Raw genomic sequence first — 22,138 nt, forward strand, 5'->3', positions numbered from 1 at the left:
TGTTCAACAATATGGACTGCCAACCTTCCTCGACATGTTCGTCTTCAGCCTCCCCAGCGTTGATGATTTCATAGCGAGAGGCCATTGTTGACGCTGCCCGCTCGGCGGCTGAATTGCTGATATACCCAGCCTGATCATATCTTTGGGGCGCATTGAAAACAAGATGGATTCAGCGTCTATTTCTCTAATGAGCCGCAGTCTCTTGAGCCCAGACAATCGAGGTAATCAGGCGCAGGTGAAACTGATCATTGGCATCGACTATGGCACCAGGTTTGTGCGAATGCGTTCAAATGAGCAGTATCCTGACCGTCCCAGCTTCTCTGGCGCCGCATATACTCTTTTCCTCCAGCGACCGGTTGACCCACGCATCGATACCATTTCCGACTGGCCGAGCGCTCATCATCATCACCGCTACACGCAGAAAGTCCCCTCAGACATCGCATACGGCCCCAATGGCGAAGTCCACTGTGGTTTCGAGTGTCCAGAAGACACTACCAGGTTACGATGGGTGAAGTTACTCCTCGAAACCGACCCCGATCCGCGCAAGTCATACCTTCTGGACTCCGAGGAGGTACGAGCAACGCGCCGAACCATCCAAGAGCTGGGGAAATCTGCTACGACCGTGGTTGGTGATTATCTCAAATGGCTGTGGGCGAGAATTGTCGATTGTATCTGCGACGAACAGAACGATCCCGATCTTATCAAGAACAGTGATGTCACAATCGTGATGACCGTGCCTGCCATATGGTCGGATGCTGCGAAAGAGAATACCCTGCACGCAGCTGAACTTGCCGGCCTGGCAGACAATGGTCGGGAAATCAGGTTTATCACGGAGCCGGAAGCGGCTGCTATCTCCGAGCTACAACAACGGTTGAGCACTGGCCAAGTTAGGGAAGGAGATTGCGTGATAGTTTGTGATGCTGGAGGTGGTACGGTCGATGTCGTGAGCTACCAAGTGGCCAAGGTGCTTCCGATGGAGCTGAATCAGGTCGCGGTGGCAGACGGAGGTCTCTGCGGATCCGTGTACATCGACCAAGCATTCACAAACCAGATCAAAGGGGTTTTACAGGACGACTGGGACCGACTACCTGCGGCTGCGAGGAATGAGATCATTGACCGTTTTACTTTCATCATCAAGCCATCGTACGAAGGGGGAGCTTCAACCGGCCCCAAAGCAGTGCATCTTGGTGGTGTCGCCCATCTCAACCTCGAGCATGCCAAGGAAGGCACTGTTCTTATCGAGCCGGAACTTGTCCGTATTTCATTCGAAAGCATTCTGCCTGAAATACTTGCCCTCATTGATGAACAAGACATGGCCCTGGAAGACAAACGCTTGAAAGGTCATCTCAAGGGGATTCTGCTTGTAGGGGGTCTTGGGAGCAGCCGGTTTGTCCAGTCGCGCATTGAGCAAAGCTATCCCCGTAGTGAGGGAGTCAAAGTCTGGCGTGGACGGTCCAGCTGGACATCGGTGGTCGAGGGTGCCGTACGCTGCCTGTTCATGTCCCTGGGAAATATCCAAACCATCAACACGCGACTCTCTCGCTGGAACTATGGCATCCCCTACAACGTACGCTTTGACCGCACCACACACCGGTACGAAGACAGATTCTTCTGTGAGGAGGAAAGATGTGCCAAAGCGAAACAGATCGAATGGCTCGTACGCAAAGGTCAAGAAATCAAGTCTTCGATGCCTCCGGAATCCCATAATTTCACCCAGATCGTTCCCCACAGTCCTCCTCTCGGTGGCTTCATGGAGGTCGATTTCACGATCGTTCAGAGCGACGAAAAAGACGCTCCTCCCCACTTCACACCAGCCGTCAAGGAATGTGCCGATATCGCGTGTCGCGTCACTCATGACCTCCTTCTTGCAGCCCGACACCGATCGCTGGCTGGGAAAGGCACAAACACTGGCGCCTCATGGAAAGTCATTATATCGCTAGAAATACACATGCTAGCAGCCAGAGTCAGGTTCGTTATGAAAATGGCGGGAAAGGAAATCGGTGCTACGCAAGTATCCTTCCGCCAGCTTGTACCCGGGTCCGTGCAGAAAAAGACCGAACCTGGCGTCAAAGGTGTTCCCGTCGAGAACGGGACGCCGGGTCGAAGGACCGAACTTGGTAAAGTTGCTGAAGAGGCTCTCAAAACAGGGCGCCTGTCGTGGAATGCGAAGTCTGGGGGTGACGTGGAATCATCTCGAGAGTTTGATGAAGTGCTGGCAATGATGCTGCTCAACCGCTGCGATAGCTCGATCCCCGAATCTAACCCAGATAATGCAAAGAACATCGACGATCGCGCTGCAGGAAACGCCTCGACACCGTCGAACCCTAATAGCTCTCCTGACCCCTGGTCTGCACTATCAAATCAAGCAAGACTCAAATCTCTGCCCCCACCGTCAGCGTCACCTCTCAAACAATCCCAGACTCCTCCAAAGAAGCAGTGGGAGGTTGATTTCGACATATTGGCTGATCGAAAACGAGAAGAAAAGAAACGTGCCCAGATACGCGACACGGAGACTGCAAGTCAAACAGCGGCAACATCACCACGCGGACCTCCTCTGCGGCATAAACATCAGGTAAATGGTTTTGGTGAATACATCGACCGCAAATTTCGAGAACAGGGTTCGTCCTCTACCACAGAGGCCGATAGACAAGGACTCGACTCTCAAGACACCTTCGCAGAAACAAAAATACCTCCCGGGTCAGCACATTCCCCACAGCAAGAATCAGACGAGGGAGTCTCGCGCCGTCACAGTCTACGCAGTATATTCAGCATAGAGTCAAGGTGGTCGCTTCGTCGCGAACTTGATCCTAATATCACAGTAACGACGTCTCAAGGAACAGGCAGCTTGAAGTCACCTCAGAAGACCGCGAGTCACTCACGGCTCAGCTCTTACGGCTCGATTACCGAGCCGACTTTGGAGGAAGAACCCTTCGATTCGGACTCGGGGCCAGGTCTCGGACGAACCTCTTCCACTGGTACGACCAGTACCAGTTCGACTATTCGTCCTAGCATTGCTGACCACACCACATCGATAGCGCCGTCAAGGACCAGGAGGATAGGAGAGCATGACAATATAAATATCGAGATCCCGTCGCCTCTCACTGAAACCGAGAGATTATCGCCGCCGGGTCGCCAAAGCCTGCGGTCGTTGTTACGAAGTAGATCAATGCGGCGGGTTGTGTGACTGCAGCTTGGAGACGAAATCGATTTCAAACATTATTGGAAGCGCTTGATGATATACACCTGTAAATGGGCGTGTATCTATCTCGAATGATTGTGCGAGGCCGGTCAGAGAACGGCATTCACTTCCTCAGCGAAGCCGTTGGCTCTGGAGCCTGTCTCGAAGAAATCAAGACTTACGCCACTTAGTCCCGGAGCAGGCTTCTACCTACAGGCTATCAGGGGGTCCTCTCACAGTGAAACCACAAGGGCCAGACTCGTACACCCAATGTTCTCCTCAAAAATCACATGCGATATTGCCAGCCGGATCCTGACATTCGGGCCGTCACCGCACCAGTTTATGAAAGCCTTCCGGAGGGCTCTGCCATGCTCCTCTCGGAAAGCTCGTCAAGTCACAACTGGACAGAGTTTATTGGATAGTTTTAATACTTCCATGGCCGAAACGTTTGGAAACTCGAATTTATCTTGTGCAGTGCGGAGTGGAATTGTTCCAGCCGTCGAGTACTCGGTCATAGAGGGGGCAGGCTGTCTGAGAGTTCACCGAGACTTCTCAAGATGGCCAGACTTTGCCGCCATGTCAGCAATAATGAGGTATAAAGCATTTGTTCTATCAGTTACTGGCCAACAAGATGGTCTGATCTCACAGCACAAGTATCACGAGAGGTCAATATGATGGCATGATGAGAAATTCCGCCGGGCACTGATGAAATTGCGAGTGGATAAAAGAAGTGTAAGTCCAGGAATGGGCTCAGAAATGGACCCAAACAACCAAGCATGAAGTCTTCCACGAAAGCAGATGCTTGGTGGAGGTATGCTTCCTGTGGCAGATATCTTCAATCTCTGTCTACAGCGTTACCTAAAGAGGGATCGAGACAGGTGAACCAGCTTTTGTCTTTCTGCATCGGCCCAATGCGAGAAGTGTCACTGCATGGACCCCGTGTCTTCAATGACTCCGTAGAGCCACACATCCCCTTCAGTGCCTCGCGCCAACATATCTCCTGCAGCTCTTGGAGCTCTCTTCCACTTCCTGATTAGCTGCCAACGGCTTCCATGCCTGTAGCGAGGAATATGAAGGCACTGTATGAGTGTTTTCCACACCACGACGAAGAACCGAGATACGAGATACGAGATGTCGATGGCCTCCCAGCTCACTTCAAGCAACGGCTGTCTGATGCCCCTTTTCCGGGTCCATGTTGTATTGTTGTTCATTCCCAACGTCAAAAGGCGGTAGACATCCAGCATCTGACAGGCACAACGGATGCCAATAGAGCTTGGCCAAGAGACAAATGCATGGACTTAACGATGTGGCATTGTGGTTACATATATCTAAAGCCATTTGAGACTGATATCACGAGTGCGGAGAAGCATTGATCCGATTCCGACCCCGAGGCAAAGGCGTCTGGGAGTGTTTCCTCCATCCTCCTCGGGCCTCTGTCTGCCTTCTTATGATCCTGCGGTTCATGGTGTTTCCACAAGATGACGGGTCACATACACCCTGAAGGTCATTCGCGCTTGCATATCATTCCTGCAGACGCGCTTGCAAAGGCGGACATCCACGGTCGTCGACATCCGGCGGCTTTGATTAGAGGGAATCCCCCGCATGAAACTGAACTACTCTTTGTTTGTCGTTATCGGCTACTCATTTGCACGGGCAGACGGTCCTTAAAAGATGGGCTGTAGTACAAGACCAACACAGCAGCGTTTTCCCGAAAAGTCTGAACTCAATTCACCAAAGAGCAAACAACTTCGTTCCCCCTTCTCGGCCCATAATGGCTGAAGACTGGCAGGTGGTCGCCTCGAAGGCACAAGCAGAGCTTTTGAATTCCATACCCCCAAAGTGGCGGTTGCCCGAGCCAGTCGACCCTTCTGTGACAGACGTTCGTGCTATTCCGAGGACCTGTGGACTGCTTACGGAAAGACAGCTCTTGATCACAGAGCAGACGGCCAGCGAGCTCGTAGCCCAGCTGAGAACTGGCAAGCTGTCCTCCGTCGAAGTAACCGAGGCCTTCTGTGCAAGAGCCGCGATTGCACATCAGTGCGTGAGTACTATGATTCTTGCTTCACCCGCCGTCTGCAAACCGTCCAGCCTGATATTGAAGGCGTGGATTGAAGTCCGTTGTTGACGAGCAATCCAGGTAAATTGCCTGACAGCCTTCTTTCCCGACGAGGCTTTAGCACGAGCAAAAGAACTTGATGACATCCTGGCCAGAACGGGCACTCCAGTTGGCCCTTTACATGGATTGCCCGTCGGCATCAAGGATATCTTCCACATGAAGGACAAGAATCTGACCATGGGCTATGTGGCCTGGTATAACAACCGATGCACGTCTGATGCGTCCATTGTGCAGATATTGAGAAATGCTGGCGGTCAGCATTCCTACCTCCCTAGAAAGCTTGTCGAGCTACTGCTAATCCTTTTCCTTAGCTGTCTTCTTCGTTCGCACAACGATGCCGCAGACGGGCATGTTCCTCGAAACCTGGAGCAATCTCTGGGGCCGTACCATGAACCCTTTCAACAGAGAGTTCTCTGCTGGTGGCTCCTCCGGCGGGGATGGAAGCCTCGTGGCCATGAGAGGCGCACCGTTCTGCCCCTCAACCGATATCGGTGGCAGCATTCGTGCCCCGGGGACCTTCAATGGGCTCTACGCCATGAGACCTACCGCTGAAAGAACCGCGAAGAGGGGCATGGGAACGGCTGCCCCGGGCCAGATCTCCATCAAGGTCTCTTCCGGCCCGAATTGTCACAGCATCGCGGATGTCAAGCTCGTGGCCGAGATCCTTCTCACTCACCACGGCTTGCCATTTGAGCCCACCGCTGTGCGGATGCCCTGGAAGCAACTCCCTGCAAAAACGGGGAAACTGTGCACTGGGTTGCTCGCCACAGACGGGTGTGTGACCCCACAACCACCCATTGCAAGAGCGCTGCAGGAGACTGCAGCACGCCTGCGAGAGGCTGGACACGAAGGTATGAACCCCCTGGTACACATATGACAGACCAGGCTTCTAATTCTGGAGTAGTCATCGAATTTAAACCCCCGTTTGACTGTTGGGAGGTCGCACAGGACACTGTAGGTGTCATCCTTTGGTCAACCCAGACACTTCACTAACCGGCCAACAGTGGCGCTTATGGTTCCAGACCGGGGCAAAGGAGACTATAGACCTGGTCGCGTCGTCGGGCGAGCCGCTCTATCCCACCTTCAAGTGGTATCTCGAGACATTTGCCATCAAGCCCTTGAGCGTGCCAGAACTGTTCAAGGTAACGTCTTCTGATTCCCCTCCTATTCTTCCTACTCCAATCTCTTCTACACCAAACCCCTTGGGAGAATACTACCGGAGCTGACACTGCCTCTACCTCTGCGCTTCTCCAGCTCAACACCAAGCAAGCCGAATATCGCTACCAGTTCGCCGAGGCATGGCACAACACGCACACCCAAACGAGTTCCGGACGCCCTATCGACTGCCTGATCTGCCCGTGCGCGCCGTCGGCGAGCTTCCCGCACGGCTTCCCGGTCTGGTGGGGGTACTTCAGCCTGTGGAATCTGCTCGACTACCCGAGCATCGTGCTGCCGTTGAAAAAGATGCGCGTCGACCCCGTCAAGGACGCGAAGGATGCTGCCGCCGCTTACGTCCCCAAGGATAACGTGTTTGACAAGATGAACTGGGAAATTTGTAAGTATTTCCATCTAGACACCTATCTACGCCTGCAGGTCTATCTATCAAGGCTAGAAGAACGAGTTCGAGTGATGACGACAGGAACGGAAAATGGAAACATCCAGCCACCACCTCTTCACCTGATTGAATGACTGACTGTCCTTGCGAAAAATCAAACAGATGACCCCGAACGCTGGAAGAACCAACCCATCACGATACAACTTGTGCGGCCGCAGTTCAGCGACGAGGAACTCATTTCAGTCGCGGAGACGATAGATAATGTCTGCAACCAGTGACGCGAATAGAGTGTTGTGTCTGGTTGCTTATACTGCCCTATGATCTGTCCTTTCGACAGGATTTCGCGCCTCGATAGAGAGAGGCAAAGGAGGGGGGTAATAGAACCCCTGCAAATGGCAGCCATTCTATGTATAGATGTAAAGATGTGTCTACGGTTGTTAGACCTAGAGCACGCCTCTCAACCTCAGCGGATCGTGTACCAATTCCTGAAGAATCTGGGAGAGACTCGACGTCCTCAGTACTTCTCTCACCGCCACATTCATATGCAATCTTGTTAACGCGCAAGCAAGCAAGCTTGTCGTTTGTCTTCAACCAGCTACATATGCTTCTTTGATTCCAACAACACACCGCGCTTACGTACCGGCGCCATCTGAATCCGGAAGGTCGGGGTTGCCAATGGGAAATCCTGCTCCTCCCACCCCCGCCATCTCTGCTCAACTCTCTTGCCCGATCAGGGGAAACACCGCGGTTAGGTTATCAGTATCAGTCATGCTCTTTCCACCGGAGAAGGTCTGGCAGGTTCAATGCACATCTCCGCACGGCACGTCCGTCGTACCCCGTACCTCGTATGGCGGCGAGGGGACCAGACTGATTGACTGATCGGTGAAAGGCCTGCCGTAGGGCGTGGCACAACATAACATACACACAACACACGCATACATGTGTGCATCGTTGTTGTTGCTGCATACAGGCCAGTTTTCAAATAAGGGAGTGGGAAGAATCCAGGACGGCCGCTGAAATTCCAGGATCGACGGTGTATATATATACCTAACGGTCTTCTGCGCATCAGGAGCCGAGATATATATTGAGGCGAGGAAAAGAACAGGACAAAAAGAAAAAGGCCCAGGTTAAGAACGGTGAGACCGGAAACATCATGTCGCCTGATCCCAAGACGACGTCCCCCAGCGTGCACACACTCGACCCTCACAAGACGTTCGACTCGCGCCCGATCTTCTCGCACGTCGCCACATCCAGCGGGCCATGCCGCATCGTCGCGACGGCCGGGCAGGTGGGCGCCGACCACAATCGCGTGGTGCCGCAGGACATTGACCAGCAGATCGCGCTCGCCATGACGAACCTGGGCCGCTGTCTCGAGGCCGCCGGCGCCAAGGTCACCGACGTCTTCAAGCTGGTCTACTACATCGTCGACTACGACCCCGCGCACCGCCGGCACACCAAGCACCTCCGGGCATTCCTGAACGGCCACCGGCCGGCGACCACGCTGGTTCCCGTGCCTGCCCTGGCGGATCCGGACTTCAAGTTCGAGATCGAGGCCTATGCCGCGGTCAGGCAGGAGCCGCTGACCACCGTGGAAGTGGTCGTGGTGGGAGCCGGTCTGAGCGGTCTGCAGGCGGCCTATGACCTGCAAAAGGCCGGCGTGTCGTGCGCGGTTGTCGAGGCTCGCGACCGCGTAGGTGGAAAGACATGGTCCGTGGATCCGTTGGGCCAGGAGAAATTCGTCGACGTCGGTGCCGCCTGGATCAACGACACGAACCAGGCAAAGGCGTATGCCCTGGCCAAGTTCCTCGGTCTGGATCTCGTGGTTCAAAGCACCGTGGGCCATATCATCCAAGAGGATCTCGGCGGCACTACAGGATTGTTTCCCTACGGCGGAACGCCCTCCAACGCCCCCGAGCCCAACGGGATCGAACACATGGTGTACATCCGCGAACTGTTCGAGAAACTGTGCCAACAGGTGGACATTCGTGACCCGGTGGGCTCAAGCGGACGCTTTGACAAAATGACCTTGGAAGAATGGTGCAAGTCGGAGACTCAATCCACGACCGCGCTTGCGACTGTCACATTGTGGACGAGAGCGTTGCTCGGCCTCGAGCCGTCCGAGATCAGTGCACTCTATTTCCTGGATTACTGCAAGAGTGGTGGAGGTCTGCTCCAGTTAAGATCCGATTTCAAGGACGGCGGGCAGCATCTCAGATTCGTCAGAGGTGAGCAAAGCAGATGTGAGCAAATCAGTTGACCCATGTACTTACATTTAGGGGGGACAGGGACCCAGTCATTGTCACTCGGGCTAGCGAGTCTGATGAAGCCAGGTTCAATCGTCCTCAACTCACCTGTTCGGCACATATCACAAACCCCTGACGGAATCTATGTCTCGGCAGGTAGGGGAGACTTCAAGTGCCAGCGAGTCATCGTCTCTGTGCCCACTGTCCTGTATAAAGAGATCGCTTTCGACCCACCCTTGCCTGCTGCGAAGTCTGAGCTTGGGAAGAACAACGTCCACGGGTACACATTGAAGGTCCTGGTCCTCTACTCTGAGCCCTGGTGGCGCAAAAAAGGGTTGTCCGGGGCCATCATGTCCTTCTTGGGTCCCATCACCACGTGCCGCGACTCCAGCAACGACGAGAAAGGCCAATTCTCCCTGACGTGCTTCACCAACGGCGATTTCGGCCGGAAGGGATCTCTGCTCTCGCAACAGGACAGATTCAGTACGATCCTGGCCCACATCAAGCGCGTGTTCGGACCATATGTTGATGTGCCAGAGCCACTGGCCGTCACGGAACATGAATGGGCAAGCGACCAGTGGGCGCAAGGCTGTCCGTGTCCTGCAGCACCACCGGGCATCATGACCAAGTACAACCACGCCTTGAGGACGACTCACGGAAAGGTGCACTTTGTGGGCACCGAGACTGCCTATGAGTGGAAGGGGTACATGGATGGTGCACTGCGATCGGGAGAAAGAGGAGCAAAGGAGGTGATTGAGGCTTTGAGAAGAGCGAAGCTGTGAGCGAGGCCGGGAGACGGAGATGTCATCCTCTTGCTCGTATTGATTGACAGCCCTCAAACTCTCTTGCTGCTCTCCTCGCTGGAGCTCTTGTAAAGGCAGTGCCAACTCTGCCGAAGCACTCACTCTCTTTCTCCAATGTTTGAGGTTTTTTTCTCGTCGTCCTCTGTGCGATGATGGGCAGCTGTGACTCGGTACGTCAGTACTGCCAGTCTTGTTCTTGTGATTTGCTGGCCGGAGGACCGAGTAACACAGTCGATGATGAACCGAGTCCAGGATCAGCCCCCATGTGCTTTCGATGATGCCAGGTGTTCACTGCTTACATCTTGGCGACCTCCTATTGGCGGCACGCGGATTCAGGGGCGCTAGGCCGCTATGGCTTGCAGCTTTGGCCCTGGACGACCGGGGCCATTAGGGGGGCCCGGGCCTAGAGATACGATCCATTGGGCACCCGTTGGGCGAGCGTGCCTTAACCGGACTCCGCCATTAGTTTGGTGGAGCGCAAGGTTGGCACTCTGCCCGCAATGTCCTGCGCGCGTTGTGTTGCTCCTTTGCCCAATGCGGCCTCTTGTATTTTCTGACGCCCACTCCCTATTTTTGTCCAATACTCCCCTGACCGCACACGACAGACACTCGTTTTCGTTCTCCTTCTCCCTTCTAATCTGTTCATTTAAACGGTGCTGTGGTCGATTTTTTCCCTTTCCGGAACGCAACAAGACTTTGGCATCTTTGTGTCTGTTTTCGCAGCGAGTTTCATCGACAACATGAGTTACTATACCAACCTCCAGGGCAAATTTGCCCACAAGGTCGGCGAGCCTGTCCCTGAATTCAACACCGAGTATGTTCTCTTCTGTTGCTTGTCTGGATGCTTGGAGTGTAGAGAGTGTTGACGGTGATTGCTGGCTCGGACCATCCACCGCCTCCATTGTGTCTCTTCAGCACTGACCGTCTTTTCCTCAGATTCCCCGCCCACCCCGGCCTTGTCCACTTCCCCATCGCCTTCAACATCCTCGCCTGGGGCCTTGACATCCTGTATGCTCTGACCACCGTCTATGTCAAGCCGGACTTCCTCACCAGCCGTTTCGGCTCCGCCTCGACCCTCTTGGATATCACCCGGCTGTCCTATTTCCTCCTGTGCGCAGGCCTGATCACCACAGTGCCTGCAATCATGTCCGGCAACATCCAACTGGTCGGCATGATCAAGAAGAACGGCGGTCCATGGGAAAAGGACGCCCAGGGAAAGCAGAAGAGCACGATGGTGCCGCGGATCAAGGCCTGCATCACCCACGCCGTCATCAACGACTTGGTGTTTGTGGTCAACCTGTACAGCTGGTATCTGAGGAAGGACAAGGAAGGGGCGATCAATTTGGGCAAGACCCCGACCCAGACGAACCTCATGATCAGCATGGCCTTGCTGCCAGCCCTGATCGCGTCGGCCAAGATTGGCGGCACTCTCGTGTTCAACCACGGTGTCGGCTTGAATCTGGGCCGTAAGAAGTTCGAATAGATGTGGCTCAGCAAGAGAGGCTTTTGCATGGAGCAGTGGAGCCAGAGGCGCCTTAGAGAAGGGCGGAAAGCTGGGAGCAAGACACACAGTGGTCAAAGTGGAGGAAAAGGGCATTCAGGGGTGAAAGATCCAGCACATGTATGGCGAATAAAAACCGGGCGAGTGATGGCAAATGTGTTTATGAACTCAGGGGTTACATTGTGTTTGTGGGACAAGGGACCATTTACGTGCGGCATGGGGGAAATGTAGATTTCTAGAGGTGTTCACCGACTACATTTTTTTAATCACACTGATTCGTGAAGCTTGCAGCAACGACAACAAGTAGTCGGATCGTCTCTGATTGTCTGCACCTTCTGTGATGCACACCACTCTCAAACAACCTGTGTATGCTGACACGCCGATTAATGAGCTGTTCGACTATTGATAACCATATTCCCACGAAGCTTCGCTCATTCTAAATGTCCTTGGCGACGACCACCTTGAAGCAACCTCCATCATTGCCAGTGCATTTTGGGGGACTGGATCCTGCAGGTCTGATTGAGCGAGAGTGGCACTCATGCAAATAGATAGATAGATAGATAGATAGATACAGCTGGGTGGTCTTGCTTCTTGATATCAGTGAATCAATCGTGCCGAAGGTACTTGTAGAGATGGAAGTAATAATTGTTGCCTTCGTAATGCCACGTACAGCCAATCACCTTTCTAAAGACCACCAAACCACTGGTGTATTTCACGAGCTAACCTTACATACTTGCCTCCTACTCTGTACTTTTTTATCACCACCATCAAACACGAATATCGGCACACGGGGCAAAGAGAAACACAACACCCGTAGCGATCGAGGACGCACAAACCCATCTTGTTGCTCTCATTTTCTTGGTGGTGTGCATCAGACCTTTCCTGTGCGCCGCGTCCGCCATGGGCGACAACGGCGACTTCATATATTCTCCACCCCCAGGACCCCCTCCGCTGTTATCGAAAGAGCAACTGCTTCACCTCATACGGCAAGGCTGGCTGTCTCTCCCATTGCCAGAGACTCTGGCACAGACCACTGCAGACCTGTTCCAAACCTCTGCGCGGTTCTTTGATCTGCCGGACCAGGAAAAGACCGAGCTGTATCCCTCCAAATCGGGCACGGAGTTTGGCTTCTACACCGTCCCCAACGAGAAGGACTACATCACCTTTCGCTGTCGCATTCACTCGGCTCACGGGTCATCATTATCATCCCCGCAGCTGCCTATCGTACAGGCTCTCGAGGATAAGGCTGCCAGAGCGTGGCAAGAAGGAGCACTGCTGTTATGGCGCATTCTATGTGATATAACACGGTGGTCTGATCTAGATCTATCGATATGGAATGATTTGCTTGACGGCACCCTGACAATGCCAGCGTCGGAGGAGGAAATGACATTCACGCTACTGCGCGTGTTCCGATATCTGCCGGCCACAGGATTCGCTGAAAAGCACACCGACCTGGGGTTGTTGACTATCTGCATAGGTGACAGTGGCGGTCTTGAAGTCTTGGATCGGCTCAAATCCACGGATGAGAATCTTGTATGGGTCGACAGCGGGGCCAAACCACGTACGGCGACGATCCTGGTGGGACAGACCCTCAAGGCGTTGTCGAACGGAGTCCTGAGCCCCGGTATCCATCGCGTCGTCCAAAACCCCAACGGCAGGAACAGCGTTGTTTTTGCGCTCCGCCACTCGTCAAAGCACCCTGTCGACTTTGGCTTGTTTGGGGGACAAGGGCTCGTCAGTGCAAGTGACTTGTGGAAATCCATCCAGGTCGGCAAAGTCAACATAAACTCCGTCAAGGAAAGGAGAGAGGCGCAGAGAGCCCAATTCGCAGCCGAGAGGTTAGCGGCGCAGGATCACCAGGGGTTGGACATGGCTCGAGGCTGAGAACAAGAGAGCACGAAACAACGTCTCGTCGTGTTGACAGGATCAAGTGGATCCTGCAGCCTCTCTGACCAGACTCACGGCCCGCTTCGCAAGTGCTTCTGAATCGGGCGGAAACCTCGCTGACAAGTAATTGTAATTGGGATCCTCGACGACAAAACTGAACAGTCAGTATCAAGCAGCGAGAAGCCATGAGTCTCAACTTACGGACTAGGGCTCTTGCTGTTCTTGAACTGCGCCCTATTGTCCAGCCTCTTCTTCACAACTTCCTCCACGGAGTCGGTGCCAGCCCCATAGGTTTTGTAGTAGGCGCCGAGGAACAGTTTGGTGACATGATAAATACCCTCCTCCATATAGGCTGGTAAGGCGGTGGTGATGACATCATGCAGCACGCTTTTACCATCACTCGTTGAAGCCATGGCTAATACTTGGACGCCGTGGCAGATCGCAGCCAGGGACTTTGAAGACGGCTTTTTGGTCTTGGGGAAATAACTGGCAAGCAGCTCATGGACACGTGCCGAGTCCATGATCTGCCTCACGTTCTTCTCGTGGCCGCCGGGAAGGAAGACCAGATCGTAGTCATCCAGGCTGAAAGCGGGGTCCTTCCAGGCCAGCGGCTTTTTGAATGCTTCACTCGTGCTGGACAGCTCTTGATACGCCCGTTTTGCGGCCTTGTTCGCCCCGAGCAAGGTTCCGGTCCAGCCAGAGAGCATTTTCTCATCACACTTCGGTGTGTTGCCATCCTCAGTAACAAAGAAGATATCAAACCCGGCATCCTTGAAGACCTTCCAAGGAATAGCAGTTTCTAGATGTTAGTGAGCAACGGGAACGACTGTGCTTGTGCGGAAGGCAGACCGTACCGGTGGGGTCATGGCCGTCATCAGCCATTAGGAATATGACCTTGGGTGCCATGGCTGACTGCTGCACCTCACGGTAAGTCTTGCAGTCCAGTGTCCGCGGGGTTATAATGTGCAAGCAAGGATTTCAGAAGACAGAAAAGATGAGAAACGGTCTGGACCTTGAGTAAACAACAAGAAGCTTCTGGGGGGGAATTTCACATGTCAATTAGCAAAGCATCATGAGCACCAGAGCACGGTCTCGACTCAGCTGAAGCAGATCAGCCACAGTTCGTATTGGAGTGTGACACAGCATGCCACAGATGCAATTGGTGAAAGTTGGTTGTGTCGTATTGAGGGACATGATGCGGCGTGCGGCGGGACATTTTTCCGTTCCGTACCAACGCTGACGCTTCAGCTCAGTGAGATTGTGAGACTTCGTGCCTGATTCCTCGTATTGCATCCTTCTTTGGTGGTGTCTCAGCTGCGCCTCTCCGTGCTCGTGAGGCACAGAGCTTTTGTTACATGATTTTCACATGTCGCGGGGTCCCTGGTCTGATGCATTGTCGGACTGACTTTGGCACTATGGGTAACCGTTGTGATACCTCACTTGGCTCTCTATCTCCTCACTGATCGCTCAGAGGTCTGGGCTTCACATGCAAGACTTATTCCTAGTCCTACGTGGTATATATACTGAGTATCTTCGTCGTTGAGGCTGTCGGTAAGGCTTCCCTCCAACTCCTCTCCCTCACAAGTAGGCATTCTTGCTTGCACCGTGCCTCGTCGCCATGGATCAGGAACTTCAGAAGGTCTCCGAGACTGGCATTGAACACAAGACCACGCATGATTCAAGTGCAAGTGCTTCTTCGTCCACTCTGCCTCATTCTCCTTCTTATCAGGTACCTCCATACCGTGTTGGTGTCACTGAGCCCGGTGGGCCATTGTCAAGATCGCAGTCTAAACTCGAGGCGAGAGACTACAGTGAAAGCAACCGATTTCCTAGGATCTCGCGCCCTGTAGAGCTCCTCCGCCATACTTATGATGTCGTCGTGATCGGATCAGGGTATGGAGGTGGTGTTGCGGCGTCGCGAATGACGCGTGCCGGCCAGTCTGTCTGCGTTCTCGAGCGTGGGAAAGAAAGATGGCGTGAGTTTGGGCATCTGGCTGTGCTTCAGACACCTTCTGACCATCTTGCAGCCGGAGAATATCCTTCGAATCTCGCCGAAGCTGCACCAGAAATCAGTGTCTCCGGGCTTTTCGCGCCAGGAGACAACCCAGGGACTCCAGTGCAGATAGGGGATCCGACGAAGCTTTACCAGCTAGTCATGGGTGCCGGCCAAAATGCATTCGTCGCGAGCGGTCTGTTTTCTCTAGCAACCTCGGTTTTGCGGTTGCTGACTTCTCTGCCAAGGGCTCGGAGGAACGAGCCTTTTGAATGCAAACGTCTTTCTAAAAGCTGACCCAGGGACGATGAGCCTTCCAGAATGGCCAAAAGATCTCAGACAGCCTGGTGCTTTGGATGAGTGTTCGTCTTGTGGTTCGGACGATTGGAGATATCAGCACTGACTGCACCCGGCAGACTACGAGCGTGCGGCGCACATGCTGCAGCCCGAGCGATATCCAGAGGACTTTCCTCCTTTGTTGAAGCTTGAGCTCTTGAAGAAACAAGCAGAGCTCCTCGGACTATCAAAGCATTTCGATCGAGTTCCACAAACAACAAGATTTGAGAATGGCCCAAATAACGCCGGCGTTGTAAGCTGCACCACGTTTCAGTATTTTTGAGCGTATCCAACTAACGCGAATGCAGCAAATGCAGGCCAGCGCACTCACTGGAATGGATAGTACCGGTGTCAACGATGGTAGCAAGTCATCCACCCTAGTCACATATTTGAGCGACGCCTGGAACTGGGGCGCTGAGATGTAGTCTATTCCCACATTTACCATTGCCTGTGCTGACCTAGAAAAGCTTTTGTGAGTGCGAAGCTCGATATATCAAGAAGCATCCCACCGAGGAGGGTTACCTTGTCTTCTTCGCCTGGCACGGCAGTAAGCGAGGCCTCTTCAAGAAAAACATCTATGATGATCTTATGTGGGTGCATGCGAAGAAGTTTGTTTTCATGGGTGCCGGAGCCCTGGGGACAACTGAGATCCTTCTTCGAAGCAAAGCCCTTGGCCTGAAGATGAGCCCACGGGTCGGCAAAGATATGAGTGGGAACGGAGATATACTCGCTTTTGGGTTTGCTGCCTCGCACAAATGTGACGTTGCGGAGACACTGACAGTGCCAGATACAACACCAATGACGAGGCAAACGGTATGGGGAGAGTATGCCCCAGGCCTGACAAACCTATTGGTCCTACAATTACCGGAGTGATCGATTGTCGTGAGCAGCCGAATCCTCTGGATGGCTTTGTTATCGAAGAAGGTGCCATTACACAGCCACTTGTCCCTGTGCTCCAAGCAATGCTGGAGTCGCTGCCTGGAAAGATCATTCCCAACCCGTACCCATTGAAAGACCGCCTGATGCACTTTCTCGCCCGTCAGCAGAGCCGCATCTACCCATATGCCCCAATGGGAAGTCTGGAGAAGACACAAACCTATCTCATCATGTCCCATGACAGTAACCAAGCAGTAATGAAACTGGGAGACAATGACAGGCCAACGTTGACTTTCCTTGGAGTGGGAAGAAGTGACCACGTACAGTATCTCAATGGAATTCTCGCAAAAGCAACCAACGCTGTAGGCGGAACTTATGTCAACTCCCCTTTCTTCGCAGCGCTGGGGCAACAAGAGGTAAGGCATTTTCCAACATCTGCCAAGCTCACACTGACGCGTCCGAAGATCACTGTTCATATTATGGGTGGAGCAACAATGTCTAGTGACGGGACAGGTGTCAATGGCGCCGTAGACCAAGTTGGACAGCTATTCAAAGGCCCAGGGAAAGACGTCCACAATGGCATTGTTGTTATGGACGCAGCCATTCTCCCCACTGCCCTCGGCGTCAATCCATTTGCAACCATCAGTGCCCTTGCAGAAAGATCTGTTGAGGCAGCGGCCAAACGCGAGAATCTGACCATCGACCTTGTGACCCAGAATGGTAATGACCCGCCCTACCAGAAGGCTTGAGTGAGCTGACACCCACCTAGGCACTTTGGACTTGTTTGACAGACCAGCACATTGGAAGCCCATGAGCAAAGAGCTTTACAAGGCAGAAAGAATGATTCGGATGGCCGTGGAATCAGAAGCCGAGGGCATCGAGTTCACAGAAGTCATGTCTGGCTATATCAACACCGAAGATCATGTGGACACTGGAGATACGGCATCCGATTTCGTGGTGGCTACAGATGCAGCTCGAGCAGCCGGTAGCACTGCAAGATTCTTCCTTAGCTGCCACGCCTGGGACACGGACGAGAGTAAGGCTTCTCCTCGTTTTATGTGACAATGACTGACCTCACCAGTGATCGGGCGATCTGACCATCCTGCAATGCTTACAGGCACTTTCACTTGTGCTGGTCTTCCAGGATCACCTTTCATGGTCCTACGCGGCGAATTCAATCTTTTCAATGAGGATAAGCGAACGCCAGACACCACCAATCTGACGTACGACTTTGACATGATTTCAACGAGGGGCGAAATAATCCACTTCCACGGCTACAAGGTCGTGGATCGATCCATTGCCTTTCGACCGTGGCAGACATGGAAGGCCACTTCTACCCTCTACGTCACACTCACCAAAGAAGGTCAAATCATAGGCAGAGGGACATTGCATATCGAGCCGCAAGATTTTGTGTCTGAGCTCTCGACATTTACACCGCATGGCCCGTCGATGCTATCAAAGGCATTTTCCACCGGCAAGTTCCTGACCTTCTTTACGAAACAGGTTTTGGCCAATTTCTTAGGACCCCTAGGCATTATGCAATTTCCCACAACAACCTACCACGGCTACGAAGTGAACAAGAAGCCTCCAATGGAGACCAGGAAAATCGTATCGGCGGACAAGGTCGTGTCGACTCTTCAGCGATGGGGTCCCAAAATTCCATCATCTGGTGGTCGAAAAGTGCTCTTTATCCCAGGTGCTTCTGTGGACCACCAGATCTTTGCTCTCCCCACGATCGATATCAATGCCGTAGAGTACTTTCAAGCAGCAGGCTACGAAGTATTTTGTGTCACTCATCGTACCGGCAAGACGCCCAACGCCCAGAGAGGATATACGACGTACGACGCGAGACTTGACATTCAAGCAGCTTTTGAAGAGATACACCGCATCCAAGGCTCCGACGACCCCATCTATACCGTTGCCCACTGTGCTGGCTCCGTCGCACTGTCGGCCGGGCTGCTCGACGGTACAATTAAGGCAAGTTGGATTCGAGGTTTAACGGCTTCACAGGTTTTCTTCAACCCGATCTTTGGAACTGTCAACAAGGTCAAAGCATCTCTGCCCATCTCGTTAACTCGGATCTACAAATTGCTGGCAGGCAGTTGGTTTTCCTGCATCTCCACAGAGCATGATTCTCTGGTGCAACGACTGTTGAACCAAGTGGTCCGACTTTATCCAGTTGGGTCCCCTCGAGAATTGTGTAATAGCGTTGTCTGCCACAGATCCGAGCTTGTTTTCGGGAGGTATGTTGAACGCACTCGTCAAAATTTTATCGTGTACTGAAAAAGACCAGGCTGTGGTCTCACAAGCGTTTGAACGCCGCAACCCACGACAATCTCTCCAAATTCCTGGGTGGCACCAGTATGAACGCACTCAACCAGCTCATGTACCAGGGCACGCACGGATTTGTGACCAACAACATTCTGGAATCGCTCGTCACCCCGGCAAACCTCCAGCGACTGAGAGGTCTCCCCATTCTGTTCATCTCGGGTACTGACAATGTGGTCTATACTCCGGAGACCACCGACAAGTCCTACACCACGATGACGACGACTTTCGGACAAAGAGGCTATGAACGAGAAGTGTTTCCAGGCTATGGGCACCTGGACTGTTGGATGGGCGCGGATGCTGTAAAAGACGTCTACCCTACCGTCCTTGCCCACGCCGAAAAGATCTATAATGGTGATTTGGATAACTAGTTAGCTTTCCGGCTCAAGCCCGGATGCGTTGGCTGTTCGTGGGTTCTGAAAGCAAGGGTCTATCTCAATGCAAAAGTCTCATACTCTGTGATCAATGCGAAGCACGATCACGATCTTCCATCCTCTCTTCCTGAACAGTTCAGTGCTAGTGATAGGCAGGCGCATTCTCCCGACGGCATGTGCAATGCAACTATGGCCGCCCAGCTGCTCCTGCATTCGCTCGTATCTGCGAGGATTATGAACACAATCACGCTCAGCCAGCCTCCAAAATTAACGTCTTCGGCATCCTCTCCTGGCAGGATCTCATCGTCGACAAAGCATCTGTCGGGTCGCTGACATTATACACGGTTGCCGTCCCAATCTAGACTAGCGTGCTTTCTGCACGTCTTCATACTCTGCCCTTTGTCCCATCACTCTTGCATATGTTATTGAGAGGAAGTCTTCCGTTTGGGATGACTTGCTGTTAAGGCTACTTGTCACAAGCCACAAGCAAATTTGCTCTTTTCAGGGCACGGACCGCGCTTTCGTGATTCGATGAGCATGTTACACTGGTCGCCTGAAAAGAGCGCTTCACGTCACCCAGCCTCGTATCCAACAGCGCCACACTCTCGCTCGGGCAGCAGCTGAAACCCTGCCAGAACTCTTGCTGTTGTGTACCTCAAGACCTCAGAGCCCCCTGCACATTGTCCGACATGTGAAAAACCCAGAGACGGATGCCTTGGATTTGAATCGTTTGCATGTGCAAAACACTCGACTTACCTCCTGTCAGCCTTACCGTCTCAGGCGTCTTAGGCTCCCGGATCTGAAATAGGCCAACATCGCCTTGGGACATCTTCAAAAAAAGAGCAGGTTCAACCTCCCCCTCTCGCCGTCTCCCTCCAAACAATATCGACAGCAACCATGGCGACACCGGCAGCAAAGCCAGTGCCCTACACCGCCAATCCTCTTCTTCTTATGCTCAATGACTTGATGCTCTTTGCCGAGATTACATTCACATGGCCTATCACAGCTGGACTGCCGAGTATCATCCTGCCGTTGCTTCCAACCAGATCAGGCTCTCTTGATGAATTGGCAGTCACTGGCCCCAACCTGTGGGCTGCTTTCTTACACGTCGTTCTCATCATCGCTCAAATATTCTTCCTGGGATCGTTGGTGCCGTTGGCATTCATTGGCTTGCCATCCTTCTATCTCTTGTACATTGTTGGGTTTGTCATGGGCAATCAATGGTTTTCGGTTCTGTTGAACGGTCCAAGGCAACGAGGGCTTTTCGAGTCAAATCCAGCGTGCGTTCGAGGGAAGCCGGTCCACGATCATGAGAAATGGGTCTTCATCAACGGTGTGGCTGTAGGGTATGTCAACTCTCCTCGATCTGTCTTCCTCTGGAGTAAAGTCGATTATTCACCCCATTATTCCGTTTGCAAAAGCTGACAGACTCCCAGACGCCATTGGTTGCAGGCAAATCTCGACCGTATTGCAATGACTTTTAGGAGGCCGGTGTACGGAATACACAATCAGACGTAAGTATACCAATGTTTTTTACTCAGGACATTACAACCAAAAGCCTTGCTCTCAATATATCCACGTGCCTCGGCTGACAGTGTTTGCTATTTTTCCAGCCGGGGTATTATCTTTGATGTTCTTGAATGTATCATCCAACGTGACCTGAACTTCGCCACCCTGGATATTCGGATTGCATATGCGGCTTTGATTGAAATCCTAGCGGATGACAACATTCACAAGGTGGTCTTGATCCTCCATAGCCAAGGTGCTATTGAAGGTGGCTTAGTCCTTGACTGGCTCTACGATACCGTACCAGCGGACCAGCTTGGCAAGCTGGAGGTATACACGTTCGGAAATGCCGCGAACCACTGGAATGCGCCTGTCATATCGACGGCTACCTCTTCTGGTATGAATGGAGACGGGGTGACGGAGCAGAGAATTGTGCCACATATCGAGCACTATGCCAACGAGGGCGATTACGTCTCGAGGTTCGGTATATTACATTTTCGCCCTGATCAGTCATTACCGCCAGTGTCTGTCCCCAATAACGCCCCCTTTGCTCCCAGCTCCAACAGTTCACATCCGGACAAACCCAATGCATCAGACAACGGACGCATTACACGACCTACCCCTCCAAAGGTGGACACTGGGGAGAAGGTAGTCCAAGCATCGTCGAGGCCGTTGCTTTCACCCAGAACGCCCATCGAAATGATGGATCTCCGAGAGGAAGAGACAAACTTGTTCTTCGGCCGTCTCTTCAAGCGCGTCGGCTCAGGCCACCAGCTGAACCAGCATTATTTCGATAACTTCTTTGAGATGGAGGGCGTCGACACCAGAGACCTCTCTCGGGGACGTGTGCGAGATGGCAACGCCTTTATGGATGCCGAGGCCGACATGGATGTCTTTCGGCAGTGGGATACTGTGCAAGCTCTTGGGCGACGCACAGCCGCACGTCCAGCTAATGGCAGACCAAGCGCGGTGGCCACACAGGTCAAAGATCTCAGCCGTCTATGGGCTTATCGGAATGGGCGCAGCCCGGACAATTGAGAATTAAGGGGGTGAGCTGCGGGATGAGAACACACGAGTACCAGCTCCAGGTGAGGTTATACACCAGCAGCGTGGAACGACACAAAACGGATGCAATGGCGGCCAAGAGGGTGCAAGAAACTTCGGAATACGGTAACATGGGTGATATGGAGTACAGAGGACCTCGCCAGGGAGCGTATTGTTATGCTACTGCAGGGGCTACGACGAGAAGCCAGGGCGTCCAACTTTTTCCTAATGCACCTCATTAAGTAGTTATGGCTAATGATTGATATTTCTTCGACCATTTGCCGACATTATCAGTCCAGGTTTCCCTTCCACTTTATCGGCAGAGCGAAGAAGGAGCGTTCATCAACAATAGAGCACTACCTATTTGTTTACTTCTTGTCCCCAATTCCGAAATCAGT

At 52.9% G+C, this 22,138-nt stretch overlaps 8 protein-coding genes across 8 annotated transcripts; 7 read left to right on the forward strand and 1 right to left on the reverse strand.

The window, feature by feature from the left end:
• Positions 1-163: 163 nt before the first annotated feature.
• AYL99_05222 (hypothetical protein) lies at positions 164-3,009 on the forward strand (the record flags this gene model as incomplete). The annotated part of the gene is made up of 2 exons (XM_018836734.1): positions 164-2,697; positions 2,820-3,009. 2 exons carry the CDS (start codon positions 164-166, stop codon positions 3,007-3,009), a joined length of 2,724 nt encoding a protein of 907 aa, XP_018693587.1.
• Positions 3,010-4,949: 1,940 nt separating this feature from the next.
• AYL99_05223 (hypothetical protein) lies at positions 4,950-7,127 on the forward strand (the record flags this gene model as incomplete). Its single annotated transcript, XM_018836735.1, has 7 exons — positions 4,950-5,219; positions 5,316-5,547; positions 5,606-6,145; positions 6,199-6,248; positions 6,299-6,436; positions 6,549-6,849; positions 7,012-7,127. The coding sequence occupies 7 exons, from the start codon at positions 4,950-4,952 to the stop codon at positions 7,125-7,127; spliced, it is 1,647 nt and encodes a 548-aa protein (XP_018693588.1).
• Positions 7,128-8,002: 875 nt separating this feature from the next.
• On the forward strand, positions 8,003-9,874 carry AYL99_05224 (hypothetical protein; the record flags this gene model as incomplete). Its single annotated transcript, XM_018836736.1, has 2 exons — positions 8,003-9,074; positions 9,135-9,874. 2 exons carry the CDS (start codon positions 8,003-8,005, stop codon positions 9,872-9,874), a joined length of 1,812 nt encoding a protein of 603 aa, XP_018693589.1.
• A 761-nt stretch (positions 9,875-10,635) lies between these two features.
• Positions 10,636-11,378, forward strand: AYL99_05225 (hypothetical protein; the record flags this gene model as incomplete). The annotated part of the gene is made up of 2 exons (XM_018836737.1): positions 10,636-10,709; positions 10,832-11,378. The coding sequence occupies 2 exons, from the start codon at positions 10,636-10,638 to the stop codon at positions 11,376-11,378; spliced, it is 621 nt and encodes a 206-aa protein (XP_018693590.1).
• A 918-nt stretch (positions 11,379-12,296) lies between these two features.
• Positions 12,297-13,280, forward strand: AYL99_05226 (hypothetical protein; the record flags this gene model as incomplete). The annotated part of the gene is made up of 1 exon (XM_018836738.1): positions 12,297-13,280. The coding sequence occupies one exon, from the start codon at positions 12,297-12,299 to the stop codon at positions 13,278-13,280; it is 984 nt and encodes a 327-aa protein (XP_018693591.1).
• Positions 13,281-13,322: 42 nt separating this feature from the next.
• AYL99_05227 (hypothetical protein) lies at positions 13,323-14,189 on the reverse strand (the record flags this gene model as incomplete). The annotated part of the gene is made up of 3 exons (XM_018836739.1): positions 13,323-13,437; positions 13,485-14,082; positions 14,138-14,189. 3 exons carry the CDS (start codon positions 14,187-14,189, stop codon positions 13,323-13,325), a joined length of 765 nt encoding a protein of 254 aa, XP_018693592.1.
• A 712-nt stretch (positions 14,190-14,901) lies between these two features.
• AYL99_05228 (hypothetical protein) lies at positions 14,902-19,187 on the forward strand (the record flags this gene model as incomplete). The annotated part of the gene is made up of 11 exons (XM_018836740.1): positions 14,902-15,259; positions 15,311-15,472; positions 15,525-15,638; positions 15,693-15,865; positions 15,921-16,033; positions 16,080-16,349; positions 16,400-16,904; positions 16,953-17,208; positions 17,258-17,524; positions 17,570-18,731; positions 18,782-19,187. 11 exons carry the CDS (start codon positions 14,902-14,904, stop codon positions 19,185-19,187), a joined length of 3,786 nt encoding a protein of 1,261 aa, XP_018693593.1.
• Positions 19,188-20,087: 900 nt separating this feature from the next.
• Positions 20,088-21,734, forward strand: AYL99_05229 (hypothetical protein; the record flags this gene model as incomplete). Its single annotated transcript, XM_018836741.1, has 3 exons — positions 20,088-20,536; positions 20,627-20,704; positions 20,804-21,734. The coding sequence occupies 3 exons, from the start codon at positions 20,088-20,090 to the stop codon at positions 21,732-21,734; spliced, it is 1,458 nt and encodes a 485-aa protein (XP_018693594.1).
• Between the last annotated feature and the right edge of the window lie 404 nt (positions 21,735-22,138).

The sequence above is a fragment of the Fonsecaea erecta genome (genome assembly GCF_001651985.1).
Source record: "Fonsecaea erecta strain CBS 125763 chromosome Unknown Scaff4, whole genome shotgun sequence".
Lineage (NCBI taxonomy): Eukaryota > Fungi > Ascomycota > Eurotiomycetes > Chaetothyriales > Herpotrichiellaceae > Fonsecaea > Fonsecaea erecta.